The sequence below is a fragment of the Maylandia zebra genome, linkage group LG20 (assembly GCF_041146795.1).
Source record: "Maylandia zebra isolate NMK-2024a linkage group LG20, Mzebra_GT3a, whole genome shotgun sequence".
In the NCBI taxonomy this organism is placed as follows: domain Eukaryota; kingdom Metazoa; phylum Chordata; class Actinopteri; order Cichliformes; family Cichlidae; genus Maylandia; species Maylandia zebra.
The window spans coordinates 31,982,729-31,997,538 of record NC_135186.1 but is presented as its reverse complement, the minus strand read 5'-3'; the positions used below and the strand labels follow the sequence as shown (position 1 = coordinate 31,997,538).

The 14,810-nt window shown below is 41.3% G+C and overlaps 1 protein-coding gene across 6 annotated transcripts in view; it reads right to left on the bottom strand.

Annotated features, from left to right (window-relative positions):
* The window catches only part of src (v-src avian sarcoma (Schmidt-Ruppin A-2) viral oncogene homolog), a 30,429-nt gene that overhangs the window by 4,773 nt on the left and 10,846 nt on the right, over positions 1 to 14,810 (bottom strand). Inside the window, exons 2-10 of one of the 6 annotated variants that reach the window (XM_004560305.5) lie at positions 6,738 to 6,999; positions 6,520 to 6,619; positions 5,824 to 5,841; positions 4,694 to 4,792; positions 3,752 to 3,778; positions 3,467 to 3,570; positions 1,461 to 1,610; positions 1,128 to 1,283; positions 95 to 274 (exon numbers count right to left, since the gene is read on the bottom strand). In XM_004560305.5, coding sequence (XP_004560362.1) covers positions 95 to 274; positions 1,128 to 1,283; positions 1,461 to 1,610; positions 3,467 to 3,570; positions 3,752 to 3,778; positions 4,694 to 4,792; positions 5,824 to 5,841; positions 6,520 to 6,619; positions 6,738 to 6,990 — 1,087 coding nt within the window. In that variant the 5' untranslated portion in view covers positions 6,991 to 6,999. Of the gene's footprint in view, positions 1 to 94; positions 275 to 1,127; positions 1,284 to 1,460; positions 1,611 to 3,466; positions 3,571 to 3,751; positions 3,779 to 4,693; positions 4,793 to 5,823; positions 5,842 to 6,519; positions 6,623 to 6,737; positions 7,000 to 14,810 lie in introns of all 6 variants that reach the window. The other 5 variants (XM_014407460.3, XM_004560307.5, XM_004560306.5 and 2 more) reach the window with 5 other exon arrangements.

Below are 14,810 nucleotides of genomic sequence, written 5' to 3'. Positions count from 1 at the left end.
TTTAAGTACAACACATGTTTATTTACATTTACAAATGAAAAAATGTACTCTGAAAAAATATTTAAATGTGGCCAAGTGAGGACCCCACGCTGACCTTGGCCCATGTACTCTGTGACGATGTAAATCGGCTCCTCAGACACCACAGCGTAAAGCTGAACCAGCTTTTCATGTCTCAGTTTCTTCATGACCTGAGCCTCCTGCAGGAAGGCCTCTGGGGACATGGTGCTGGGCTTCAGGGTCTTAATCGCCACCTGCGTTGTACCGTTCCATGTTCCTGATTAAAAACAAATGTTATTAGTATAACATTAGTATTGATTGTTAGAACTTAATTCAACTCCAGCTTTCCCCCATTAAAACTGAAGTCATTTAAGTGTTAAATAATTTTCTAATGCACCTCTGGACAGTCTTGTATATGGTTGCTTTTTTAAATGTTGCTCCATGACCATCCTTTTCTGACAACAAAACATTTCTGCTTAAAAGCTAATTACTGGTAGTTTCCAGTAATTAGTCAGAGCTCAAGCAAATGGAAGACTCCTGTTTTTTCACTATGAATTTGCCCCAAAGGGAAAGACAAATGATTGCTGATTTCTACTGTTATGCCTTAAGACATTTGTGGGAGGACAGTCAGTAGGTATGACCTGAGCATACCTGGGTGTGCCTGAAAACACAAGAGCTTTGTGGTCGCACCATTACACTTAATTTGCCTCCCTGTCAGTTCATCCACGTTCCCAAAATGAAATTCTAACTGACAGGTCATTGTTTTCATACACTGGAGAAGATTCATTGCACACTGTAGTGGAAAAAATGCAAAGCGACAGAAACAAAGATCTACTGAACAATTTGAAAAAAGCAGCCACACTGAAAATGTTCCAGAAGTGACGTCGGCATATTTAAAGGGCATATTGGCCAAATTTCTAAAACGTTTGGCATTTTATTTTCCCTGGCATCAACAGTGATCATGCAATAATATTCTAATCAGAATCAGCTATCAGTTACAGCAGTAATAGTTATAGCTGTGCAATTTTTCAGTCATGCAGCGCTAAAATAATTTATGCACTTTGGTCTTACAATAGCTGTGACCAGAGAAAATAACTGAATATCCATTAAAGGAATAAAGCCTGACTCACCCATCCAGACTTCGCCGAAGCAGCCCTGTCCAAGCTTTATGTCAAGACGGAGAGACTCTCTCGGGATCTCCCAGGCGTCCTTTGCTAAGCCCTGAGTCTGAGGCTTCAGTACAGGACATATGTCTGTTAGGCTGTGACACAATCCATCAGCATGCTCTGGGGAGGGAAGATTGTGAAGCTGGTCAGTGGTAAAGCAAATAATGGGCAGGAAACACAGGAAAGGTTTAACTAAAAGAATAAGTGAATGAATATTAGAGCCGCTCTGCTCATTTGTGTAATTACTAAAGACTCTGTTGGGGAAGCTAAAAAGCATTTTGTCTGCACTGAACTCACTGCGGTAATGATTGACAAGCTGCTGTAGGGAGTTGAACTGGGTGCGTGACGTGATGTAGAAGCCTCCACTGTCCAGCTTCCTGATCTTGTAGTGCTTCACATTTAACCCTTTTGTGTTGTCATAATCCAATACAGACAAACAGTAGGCACCTGGGGGAAAATGATAACCAATTAACACAAAGTAGCAAAGACATTGATAGCATTGATTCATCGAATGATGTTAAATCTGTGTTCTTTCTTTTAAATCACCTGGTGGAAAGTAACAGAACATTTGCCATTCAGAATGAAGAGTAATTGGAGTCCATTTTTGTGGGCAGTGTGTTCATTGCAACACCAGAGGGCAGTGCTGGTCAACCAAAAAACAGTCTGAATCACAGATTTGGCCCAAGGCGATGCCTAGCCTTTCTCTTTATTTTTGAACTGGGCAATATGGCCTGTGGTTGTATAGCCTCAGCTCCACAATGACCTAATTCTGTCTCACTCACTCACCCAGTATTTCGCCTCTGCTCCAGCTCACCCACCTACTCCCCTTCTGCCTATCTCTCCCTACCTTCAATCTTTTCTCAGTCTCTCCAGATTCCATATATCTGCTCCATAACAGTAATCCTGTAATGTACCAGTGTGTACACACGACATATACACACAACTGACTGAGCCCGAAGAGACTATTTTACTGCTGCAGCAGCAGCAGCATCAGAGTAGCTGCCTATCAGAACCATCTCTCTACACTGAGTCCCACAGGCATCACATCCAACCTTTTCCCATCTGCCTGATTTGTTTCTCTTCTGTACCCACGTTGCCACATGACTGACACGGCACAGCGGGGAGCACAGTGAGCAGCACGGAGGCTTGCCTTACTGTAGAAAGAATTTGCTTTCTTCTCCTCGGTGCCTTTTTAGTCTGATATGTCACAGAACAGAAAATTCATTTTGAAATCTGAACATTTTACAAGTTCATAGAAAGATACACGAAGAGGTGTAAAAATAACTGCACACTATGTTTCTGAGATTTTTTAAAAAAGTTCCCTGGTAGACTGGTTTTAAAAATAAAAATCTACATGCCCAGGCCCTAAAAGTTTTACATTTACAAATACTCTTTCTCATACTCTGTCATAAAGGAAAACTTGTGAGAAAGCCGAGGGCTGGTGTTTGAAGGATATCAGAAGTCACTGATTCAGGAGTAGTTTTGTTCGATAGGGATGAGTGTGCTTTGAAAAAACACTTTTTAAAATCAGAAAAACAATCACAGATCCTAAAAAAATGCAGGCAAGCTTTTAACTTTTTCCTTGTCTTAACAAAAAGTACATGTACACAGCTTGCATGCCTGAAACACCTCAACTAGTTATTGTATGACTAAAAACTGGAAACACTGCACTGCAAACTAACAGATGTTGATGGTGTTTCCACCTACAATAGAGCTCCAATCAGAAACTCTCCTACAGCACATTAAATATTAATATTGTATGATTCTGTGTTTTCAGTTCAGTACACTTTTATTCAAAATATATTAAAAAAACAAAACAATCCGACACTGATGTATATCTACATGCAAATCATATCCCTTTAAAACTGTGTTGTGGATGAGTTAGTGGGAAGATCAGCTAAATCAGTGGGATAACACATGATCTCTTGATTCTTGCTTGTGGTGAATTACCTTTTATAGCTTTCTTACAATTTCCAGAAGCAATAATGTTTTTGTTTGTTCAAAGTTTTTTTAACAGATTAAGGGATCTGTTTGTACACAAACTACACTTTAGAAAATCTAAAAAGGATATCTAGGTGATGTTTAAATACGATTGAGTAAGGAAGTAAGGAAAGTAATGTTGTAGATGCTGGCACAGCTTTCATTTTTAGAGCTACTTTACGACCAAGACCAGATATATTTAACGAACAGTCTGATGATCAATGCCAAAATAGTAGTTACAGGGAGTTTCTGATTAGAGAACAAATTAACTAAGTCATTCAGATACTTCACCGTATTCCAGTTTCAATTGTGATTCAACTTACCCTTGGTGGTTTCACTCTCTCGCACCAGGAAAGTCCCTCTCCTGTTCTCTAAACTCAGCAGCAGCCTCTCAGAATCGCGGCGTGTGATTTTGCCAAAGTACCACCTGGTTGAGGTCAAGACACAACACATGGGACACAAGGGAGCAGATTGGTGAGGGGAAGGAGATATGAGTGGGAGAAAGAGAGGGAATGGGAAATCGAGGCTGAACTCGCTTATAGTCTCAGAAGGTTTCGGTTATTCCAGATGCAGTGCATACAAGTGCCTACAGTGCAACAGCTGCTTACCTGGACTCTAGAGCCAGTTTGAGATGACTGATGGAGAAAGAGGCAAAGGTGAGAAACGAAGTTGTTACAAAAAGTTAGTTTGTGAGTTTTATTGTAAGCAAGCAGGTTAGCATGAGAGGTTTAGCAGAGAAAGTGGTTTCTGAGCTACAGCGAGTTGAATGGATAGTTTAAGATTTCGGTGTAATGACTTTCATCCCAGCATCAAGCCCAAGATCAAGTCAGTGTTACATTACAAAGACACTCACTTAGTTTAGCTTACCTTAAAGACTGGTAACAGAGGCAAATACAGTCAAATAGTAACAAAGTTCACTTGCCAGCAAGCCCAATTTTTATGCTCTTTCTAGTCCTTTTGCTCAGTTGCTACTACTTTCGTAGCCTCATAGTGAGCTTTAAATGGGATCTGTGACACTCATTTCCAGCATTCTTGGACTTGACTATTTGGTGGTGCTTCTGCCCTCACAGCCAGAGCCGTGTGCCTGATATGACCATATAATAGACATCCACCTTTACACGGAGCACAGAGTATAAGAGACTGTCTGAAATCAAGTATTTAGAAGCCTAAGCATTTGGCTGAAGTATTATTTTCCACATACACTGACCTCATTACTTCAAACTAATAATATGTAGCAGTAGTCGCTTTGAAATGGTTAGGTTCATGTATTTCACTACTTTTAGTGAGAACCTGGCTAGCTGTTGTGAACTCGCTGTAGCTTTGGTGCTAATTTTACATAGCTATCAGCAAAAAAAATGAAATAAAATTACCTCCCAAAATGTAAAACTATTCCTTTAAGGTCAAATTTCTAATTCACAATAAAAGTAATAATACTGAAAGCTCCAAAGAACACAAAGTTTGAGGGTTAATCTTTCCATGCGCTTGGTGAAAGACAGATAAGTGTCACATCGAGAGGGAGAGAGAGAGAGAAAAAAAATAAAGGGGTTTACTCTTCTGCTTGGATGGAGTCAGATGGAGCCACATAATTGCTGGGGATATAACCGCTCTCTCCGGTGGTCAGGGAGCGCGCCAGCCACCAGTCCCCTTCTCTGCACAGACGAAATGATAACACACAGCTTTACCAAGGCTCATCACAAGTCCAAAACACAAATGTGAATTTTCGGGCTGTTTATCAAGTGTCTCAGACCATAAATGAAAGGATAGAGTTTGTTTTGCAATTTTAGTAACTGCTGCAATAGCTGTAGTATTTCAGCTCTTGGCTCTTGGAGAAGCTTGATGAAAGTCAGCCCAGGTTCTTTTTCTGTTATGCAATTACTATGGTTGGGAATCGCTGTAACTAACAAAATGATAATATCATAATTTACTGCACACAACAGCAACATGATCTATGCGCCTACAATACATCCTGATATCTGTAAGTGAGGAAAAGATATCCCTGAAATGACAAAATGCAGCAATTATGTACACCACTGTGGTGTCAGTGTGGGTATGTATTATCATCCTTATTCAATTAATATTATTATATAATAACGTGTCGGTTCAGTTAATTAGTTCTCTGATTTGCTTTCCCCCGGCTAGTTTCCCCTCTGAGAGTTTCTTTTCCATCAGCACATGTTAGTTAACTTCTGTTCCCTTCACCCTCTTTCATTTGATATGATCCATAATTAGTTGCGGTAAATGAAGCAGTGATTCTGGTAAGTCAAACTGGCAAAGGGACTCCATCTAGACCCTTTGCACGCTTTAATAAAAATGCTGATGTTTACTGTCAGTGTACTCATGCCATATCACAACAGGGGATGATATTCTTGTGATTCCCATCCCTAGTAATTATAGAAACATATGGATATTGCAAAAGGCAGACTGATGGTGCATGAAGGCTACACTTTACGAGAGGTTGAGCTGTTGAAGCTTTGCAGCACTATATTCACAAGTCAAATTTTAAAGCAATATGTTTATTTGCTTTGATTATTTGCCTCCCATTGATAGTGCTGCAAGGCTTTCAACCAACTGCTACGGGGCGAGGGCAGAGGCGTCAGTTTCACATATGCTTCATGTGATACAAAGAACACAGGCTCACAAATGGTTGATTTAAACACAGTCGTAGAGAAGCTTCACAAACCTGCAGTTCACCTTCCTCCTATCAAAATGTGATGGTTTGTGAAGGAGAAATGGGAAAGAGAGATGAAATGGTGAAAAAGAAGAGCGTTGGAGAAATACAGAGAGCATATTATGAGCAGTGGCAGAATAGCAAAGTACGCAGAACAAACAGACTTCAGCACAGCACATATGATAAAGCTTTGAACCTAAACTACTTGAACTACTGTGTATTGAATGAGGCACAGTAATGAGGCCAGGGAGAGAAAAAACTATGCATAGCTTTACTAATCCAGTGAACCTGACCAAACAGAAAACTAGGACAAGCCTATCTGACACTTACATTAACAAGTCTTAGAATTGGTTCGAGCATTCTTAGTATCCTTGACCCATTAATGGGCCAGATCTCTGGCTTAGCGGGTCAATGATAATCCACTATTGTTCCAAACTGCCTTCTTGGTCAGTAATTTGTCAGTAGGCAGGCAGCAATGGGGGTGCATGACTACACTATATGGTTCACTGCATAGCTATTGAGTCAAAGAGCAAGCCCGTACTTAAAAAAACAACAACAGTATAGGGAATAGGAAATGTTTCCCTTGACTGTAAAGACAGAAGTCTTCAGTAGACAAGTGACATCAATTTTGGAGAGCACAGTAACCAGACGGTGAGCAATAACTTATGCCAAAAGACGACAGAGAAGGAGTGTGAATGTTTTACTTACGTATTGTTTACTATCTGGAGCCGTTCGCCCTTCCTAAAAGACAGATCTGTGGCTGTTCGAGATTCATAATCGTATAATGCCACAAAGGTCGTCACCCCTCCTGTGAGACGATAAAGTGTGGGTTTTGATAAAGTGAAGCATACAGAGTGCACAGTTTAAATAGCCAGCACAACAAGGTGGTAACTGTAAAACTGAAAGCTCTCAGCGAAGGTTCTCACCTGCTCGTGCTATGCAGTTTGAAGAGGTGACACTGTTATTGTCCACTCCTCCAAAGAGCGTTAGCTCTGCAGTATTAGCCATTGACTGATTCCCACTGAGACCTGCATCCACAGTAGGGCTGCGGTTTGGTGTTAAGGACTGTTGAGTGGAGTTGAGATGGTGGCCGCCAGCCCCTCCACCCGAGCTGAGGTTGCCATCGAGGCTGCGTGTTCGTTGGCCTACATCCTTGGACTTGCTCTTGGATCCCCCCATAGCCAAGGCCTGTTGTGCATTCAAAGACAGAGAAAACTCTGTGAGACAGCAGATTAAGAATAAACTTAATTCAAATTGAATTTCCAGGCACTGTAATAGAAAAATTACACTATAATTTGGCATCAAATAGACTTGCTTTCTTATGTGATCTTCTTAGAATACATTCTCTGGAAAAATTCCTCTGACTGCCACAAAGCCAGATGCAGAAACCAGAGACGGACCGGAGACTACTATTAAACCCACAGAGACACGGTGTCACATGGACCACAAGAAGCAAAACATCTCCAGCAGACGTTGGAGCAGCTGCCACTCTTCGGTTTCAACACAGACACGAGATCCACTTTACCCCACTCCCACCAGCAGCATGAACACAGACAGCAGTTATGTCACACATGCAAGCATGAACATGTGTCAGAAGCAGAATAATTCCAGAGAAAGGCTGAAGCATTTTGAGGTGGCATTCCCATTGCGTCAAAACTCACGTTCATGTCTTGTTGAGGGGGAATGAAAAAGTCCTTCATTTCAACAGCAGTGCTGAGTAAGTAAACGATCGACAGAAGATTGGTAAACATCAATTATGGTAATAATTTAGAGCCATTACGTGAGTGTGGCTAAAGTAATGCCCACATTCAGGAGTTTTAGCATTTAAATGTGAGGATTTACAGCATTTAGTCACTACTGAGCGGGCAAGTTTGAGCACTGACAGCTGTCATGAGTACTTTTCAGTACCTTTAACAAAAGAAAAATAAGATATTAAAATAATATAAACACCAAAAAACACAAATGATTTTCTTTTAACTGAAACAAGCTATAGAAGCATTATTACCCATAGTGTTTTGCATTGAATGTGTTAGTAAGTCCAATATACAGTTATCTCTCAGGCTGCTAAATGCTGCACTGTGCACTCTGGTTAATCAAAGCATGTTTGCTTTCAGCAGCGTCCTGCTGTTTTCAGAAACTAGACCTGTGGGCATGTCAGAGTTGTAAAAGCTGTTACCAGGAAAAACAAAAACAAATGTACAATAGAGCTGACTCAGATGATAATTTTCTGATTGACTGATTCTTTAATTTAAAACCCGCCCAAACACAAAGTACACACAAATCATTTTTAGTTGCAAACCTATTTTGTACACCACAACAGTGTTTGTCCTAACCCAGTGTGGCCCTGTGAGGTGTTGGTCTGCATACACTAAATGCAATGACATATCACAACAGGAGACGATATCGCTATTTAGCAAGTCGGATAATCTGACCACTTGGCAAAGTAAAATGCCCAAGAAAACTGAACAATTATCAAAACAAACAAACAAATAAATAAGTAAATAAATAATACTGTTATTACAGTGCAGGTGATCGTCCTCTGGCCCTCAGACTGCGTTGGGGTCCATCGTGCTGCGCAAGCTAACTTGAACAACACAGAAATGGATAACTAAGTCTGAACAGCCAGTTACCAGTTATAACTGATACATTTAAAATATGATGATTTTTGGTAAAATGATAAACTAGTGCATCTTACACATAGCAGATCACTCATCAGTGCTGATGGTGTTCAAGTTGTCAATAAATTACAAAACTGAGAAACTGCACTAAGAAGATGAGAACAGAGGAGGCCAGTTTTGGATTGCTGCTTAGTTTTTATTTCTGAAGCTCCCCCACCTGAGGAGGTTCATGAACTCTAACCACAGCTTAGTGCAGGGAAATCCTTACACTAAGCCCAGAATAATTTAAGGACTGCTATCATGGATAGACATAGCCACAGGCGATCTGCTAAGAAATGTTAATTTAGAACATAATTTAGAACAAGGTGGGATGGCTTGGAAACACTTCTGATAAGCAGATAAGGGTAAAAGTGCATTTGGATAGTGTCGAGTTATTTGGCCTGCCTGACCTCTGTTATTTGGGTGGCTGTGAATCTGCTCAACTCAGCCAATACACAGCCCACTGTTGTTAACAAGCGAATGCAAAAACAAAGCCAGCTACAAAACGTTGGATAGCAGCCACTCAAAGCTATGAATGATGACATATGGTGGAAAATATCTTACTATAAAAGGACTGAGTTCACTATGCAAGATAAGGAAATGAAGTTGCAAAGCTGGTTCTTGTCTCTTATTTTGCCCCTCCGCCAGGAGAGGAGAAGCAGAGGTGACAAAAGGAGATGTGGAAGTTATTTCTGTGTTTGTAGTTTGTATACAGTTTAGAAGATGCCTGTGGCCATATGTGCAAGTGCACATATGAGCTCATCCAGGGTTGATTTAATACAAAAAAATATGTAAAGGCATTATAAGGAGAAAAAATGAAAGGGAGGTGAACATAACATGGGGTTGATTTTTTTTTGGGGGGGGGGGTGTTATCATCGTGAAATGGGAGGAGGGAGGAGAAAGGGATGAGGGGCAGTGGGGCCGAAGAGTCGATAAGTCTACCCCCTGGGTATGTCTGCATTAAGGGGTGGAGGGGGGGTTGCATGGGTTGCAGGTTAACACAAAAACACAGACACAAGAGAGTAGACACAAAGATGCCGGGTGGCTCAGGGAGCTGCTCTTTGTGTGTTCTGTGCTCTCCCCCAGCAGACTGTTTGCATGGTTAATAAGCTGTTTGAGGCAGAGCAGAGACCTCTCTGATCTGCAGTCGTCAGTCTTGTAAGAGGCTTCCCAATTCCACACGCAAGACGCTTATTCTTAAGGGACGCTGCCTTAATAGGATCAATCAGATGGCATTTAAATAACAAATTTTGTGGAGAAACTTTGGTAAACACGGGTGAATTTTACTGACTCAGTAATTATGCTTTTAGGGTTCAGCAGCAGCAGCATAGAATCTGATGAAGTGAACAAATTAAAAAGAGCCATTAAGACCTTTCGCAAATTTCAAGACTGAATAGAATTCAGTTCCTTTGGCCAACAGTGTCCTAGACACAGACAAATACACTAAAACCTCCCTGGAAAGGAAGACTCAATCAAGTAAACATGAAACGGAGCATTAATAGAGTCTCATTTTTTTTCCCTTCACACTCAGTTTCCAACAAAGCCATCTTTTGTCAACTCACAGCAGGCAGCATAAACAAGGCACAGAAACAGCCTGTGGCCTGTGGCTTTCTGGTTGCCAGATCCTAGCGTGTTTTAGCTCTAACAGCCATTAGGCAATATGGAAATGAAGGAAGTCATGAAGCCAAACATTGTCATCATTTGCAGCAGAGTAAGTGGAATCATGTCTCCACGTGTACTATCTGCAGTAGTTAATGATAACAAAAGCCTAAATGCGCTGAGGTACTGTAATAAGCACCAACTGTCTGAGGCATGGCTGCATGAAAATCTCTCCAGCAAGGCAGGGGGTGTGGCTGGGTTGGTGGGAGGGGGGTTTGCTTAATTATGCATAAGATCTGGCAATGAATTCCAAATCCTTCAAGTCTCCTGAGCTTTTGGTAAATGGGTATAGTCTTTTAATATTGCTGCTGGGGTTTCTGCTACCCCAACCAGAACAGGATACTGTCTATCCCTGTTCCGCTTTCTTTATCATTTATTGTGAAACGAGAACAATTACAATTTCTGAATGGTATCCTCTCATCCAAATAAAAAGATGTGTCGTTCATTCACCGCACAAGTCTTTGTCATGGTACTAGTCCATTTCACCAACAACACAGCCTGTCGTGCTCTGGCCCTTTAAAAAAAAGCCTTTTCATCTTTTGGGAAGGATCAAACAGTCACGAACATCAAAATTGAACAAGCTAGCTTAAGATCTTCTGTATGTGAGTTTAATGAGGGTTTTCCCAGTATGAAACTGAAGAAAACTCCAAGTAATACTGAGTCAGATCGTGAAACTATGGTTCTGTGAAGAAGCATGTAAGGGCTTGTATCTTGCCATGACAACTGCAGTAGACCCCTCATATCTGTCTCAGGAGACTTGTTCCTGTCGGCCTGGCATCTAATACATGATTGGACAAGTTATGACAGTCGCCCTTATTGGAAAGAGCTGTGTTTCATATAGCCCGCCCAGGTTAAAGGTCACATTTAAGTTATTGCTGTGAATGTATTATTAGTAACATGTTCTTTCTCTCTATTCAACTTTGATGATGAATATTGAGGCCAAACAATATGGGATTTGCTGCAGAGCTTTCAACAGTTTTACTGGCATCACAGACATGCTTTTATTTACTCTTTATGCATTAATGGCCATGTAATTTCATTATCACGCCTGAGGTAAATAAGCTGAAAAAAACATGAACTGATGTGTAACCAAAGCTTAAAATTAATCACTTCATTAAGGACATTGTGGATGATACATGCAAACTACTGTATGTCAAGAGTAATTTAATTTCTTGTTTTAATCGCTCTGTAAACCTTCGGGCCTGAAATATTAATTTGTAAGCGCCAAGAACAGTTCCTTTTGTGGCCTCCCGAGACTGGCTCCAAATGTGTCAGTTGTTACAGACTTCCATGTTAAGATGGTAGTGCAGAAATAAACATGCTTACAGCCTGGAACAAAGACACACTGTTGATACTGGAATTCTCTCCCATTTGATTGGAGTTACCACAAAAAAAGAGAGATGTTAGTTGAGGATGTTTTCCTGTTGGTGGTCCCATTAAGGACAATTCTCAAATTCTAAAAGGTCACACAGGTCAGTTGCTTGGGAGAAATATGTTTTCCTCGACAGGTTGGCAAGTACCGTATTTTCGGCACTATACAGGGAGTGCAGAATTATTAGGCAAGTTGTATTTTTGAGGAATAGATTTTTTATTGAACAACAACCATGTTCTCAATGAACCCAAAAAACTCATTAATATCAAAGCTGAATGTTTTTGGAAGTAGTTTTTAGTTTGTTTTTAGTTTTAGCTATTTTAGGGGGATATCTGTGTGTGCAGGTGACTATTACTGTGCATAATTATTAGGCAACTTAACAAAAAACAAATATATACCCATTTCAATTATTTATTTTTACCAGTGAAACCAATATAACATCTCCACATTCACAAATATACATTTCTGACATTCAAAAACAAAACAAAAACAAATCAGCGACCAATATAGCCACCTTTCTTTGCAAGGACACTCAAAAGCCTGCCATCCATGGATTCTGTCAGTGTTTTGATCTGTTCACCATCAACATTGCGTGCAGCAGCAACCACAGCCTCCCAGACACTGTTCAGAGAGGTGTACTGTTTTCCCTCCTTGTAAATCTCACATTTGATGATGGACCACAGGTTCTCAATGGGGTTCAGATCAAGTGAACAAGGAGGCCATGTCATTAGTTTTTCTTCTTTTATACCCTTTCTTGCCAGCCACGCTGTGGAGTACTTGGACGCGTGTGATGGAGCATTGTCCTGCATGAAAATCACGTTTTTCTTGAAGGATGCAGACTTCTTCCTGTACCACTGCTTGAAGAAGGTGTCTTCCAGAAACTGGCAGTAGGACTGGGAGTTGAGCTTGACTCCATCCTCAACCCGAAAAGGCCCCACAAGCTCATCTTTGATGATACCAGCCCAAACCAGTACTCCACCTCCACCTTGCTGGCGTCTGAGTCGGACTGGAGCTCTCTGCCCTTTACCAATCCAGCCACGGGCCCATCCATCTGGCCCATCAAGACTCACTCTCATTTCATCAGTCCATAAAACCTTAGAAAAACCAGTCTTGAGATATTTCTTGGCCCAGTCTTGACGTTTCAGCTTGTGTGTCTTGTTCAGTGGTGGTCGTCTTTCAGCCTTTCTTACCTTGGCCATGTCTCTGAGTATTGCACACCTTGTGCTTTTGGGCACTCCAGTGATGTTGCAGCTCTGAAATATGGCCAAACTGGTGGCAAGTGGCATCTTGGCAGCTGCACGCTTGACTTTTCTCAGTTCATGGGCAGTTATTTTGCGCCTTGGTTTTTCCACACGCTTCTTGCGACCCTGTTGACTATTTTGAATGAAACGCTTGATTGTTCGATGATCACGCTTCAGAAGCTTTGCAATTTTGAGACTGCTGCATCCCTCTGCAAGATATCTCACTATTTTTGACTTTTCTGAGCCTGTCAAGTCCTTCTTTTGACCCATTTTGCCAAAGGAAAGGAAGTTGCCTAATAATTATGCACACCCGATATAGGGTGTTGATGTCATTAGACCACACCCCTCCTCATTACAGAGATGCACATCACCTAATATGCTTAATTGGTAGTAGGCTTTCGAGCCTATACAGCTTGGAGTAAGACAACATGCATGGAGAGGATGATGTGGACAAAATACTCATTTGCCTAATAATTCTGCACTCCCTGTAAGGCGCATTTAAAATCCTTTCATTATCTCAGAAATCGATAGTGCGCCTTATAATCTCGTGCGCCTTATGTATGAATTCTGGTTGTGCTTACTGACCTCGAAACGGTGCTCAAAAATCTGTCAAAAAATGTTTTAGTACGACTTTGCTAAGCTACGAAGCCGCACGACTTGATCGATTGCCGGAGCATTACGGCTACTGTCGTCAGGAGCCTCGCAGAGTATTCTGGGTCCAAAACTCCGTCCCTCCAAGTTGAAAAACTATCTAAATTCTTTCATCTGTAATAAAATGATCAGTGTTGCTGCTTTTCCGGGTGTAACAATTAAGTTTAACATCCAGGCATAGTGACATGAAAACAGAATTTATTAAATTTAACAGAGTTAGAAGTTAGCAGGAATTTAGCTTGCTAGTTTCCACCTAAAAATGATATAGCATGTTCTGAAAGAGGGATTTCTGAATAAATTAAAACGTACAGTTCTGTTGTCACTTCCAACGTAAACGAAGACAGAAAACTAAACGGCAGTGACGTTTGTAGGGTTACTGAAATTGGGCTAGCTGGTATATAAAGATGTGCTACATGATCGCTAGCGACACAGCTATGTTAGCATAACATAAACAGTGAGGCTGGAGGATGAATGCTAATGCTTGTTTCGCTTAATGCGCCTTATAATCCGGTGCGCCTTATGGTCAGAAAAATACAGTAGCTGCGGAAAGTTGCTTCTTGGTATTCGGTGAAACTGGTAGAGATGAAAAGGTTCACCTTCAAAGTAAAAGTTGATGCCCTCAGGGGTTGGTGCGTTGGTGGTTCTTGGTGTCCGGGGCTGGGCACTCAGGTATGTACCAGCTCACTCCCGGTGACTACTTGGCGGGGCCTGGTGCCTGTTGCTCAGTCAGGCCTCTTCCGGGGCAAAGGGGGCCCTCGGGCCTCGGGCCTCTGGGCCCCCTCTGTGTCCTTTTGCAGTTTGTGTCACACCATCGAGTGAAAGTTTCATTATCACCCCATTGGCTCCAAATAGCAAGATGGTCCCCCCCAGGCTGATGTTTGCTAACATTGTAGTGATGCTGATAAAGAGTGATGATAGTGAGTTCCCTCTGTATTTACACCCTGAGACCTTTATCAGTTAAAATGTATATTTAAACTACAGATCAAAAAACAAGATTTATGCTGAGTTGTTACAATCCTGAATGCAGGCACAATGCTGGAAAATGGGACATATGATATAAGAGAGGCATAGTGACATTTATTATCTGTAGGCCTCCAATAAAAGTCCACTGAGTGAACAACAGCTGCCAGACTGCAGGCAGGAAGATAACATCATGTTGTTATTGCATTTGCATAAACAGACACCACCCGTTAAAGTGGGGTTTTGTGCGTGAGTGGTCTGATCACATGAATTGAAGTGGATGTGTGACCAGGCTGTACTCAGTTAAAATCAGAACTGTGCTAACAAGCTCACACTTGACCAGCTGCAACATCGTTCCAAAGGGGTTTTCTATTTGATCGCGCTACAGTGGAAAAACATCCCTGCACGCTGAAGAGGCTGCTGATAAAGTCAAGGTTTCTTGCTTTTAAAGAATATGGC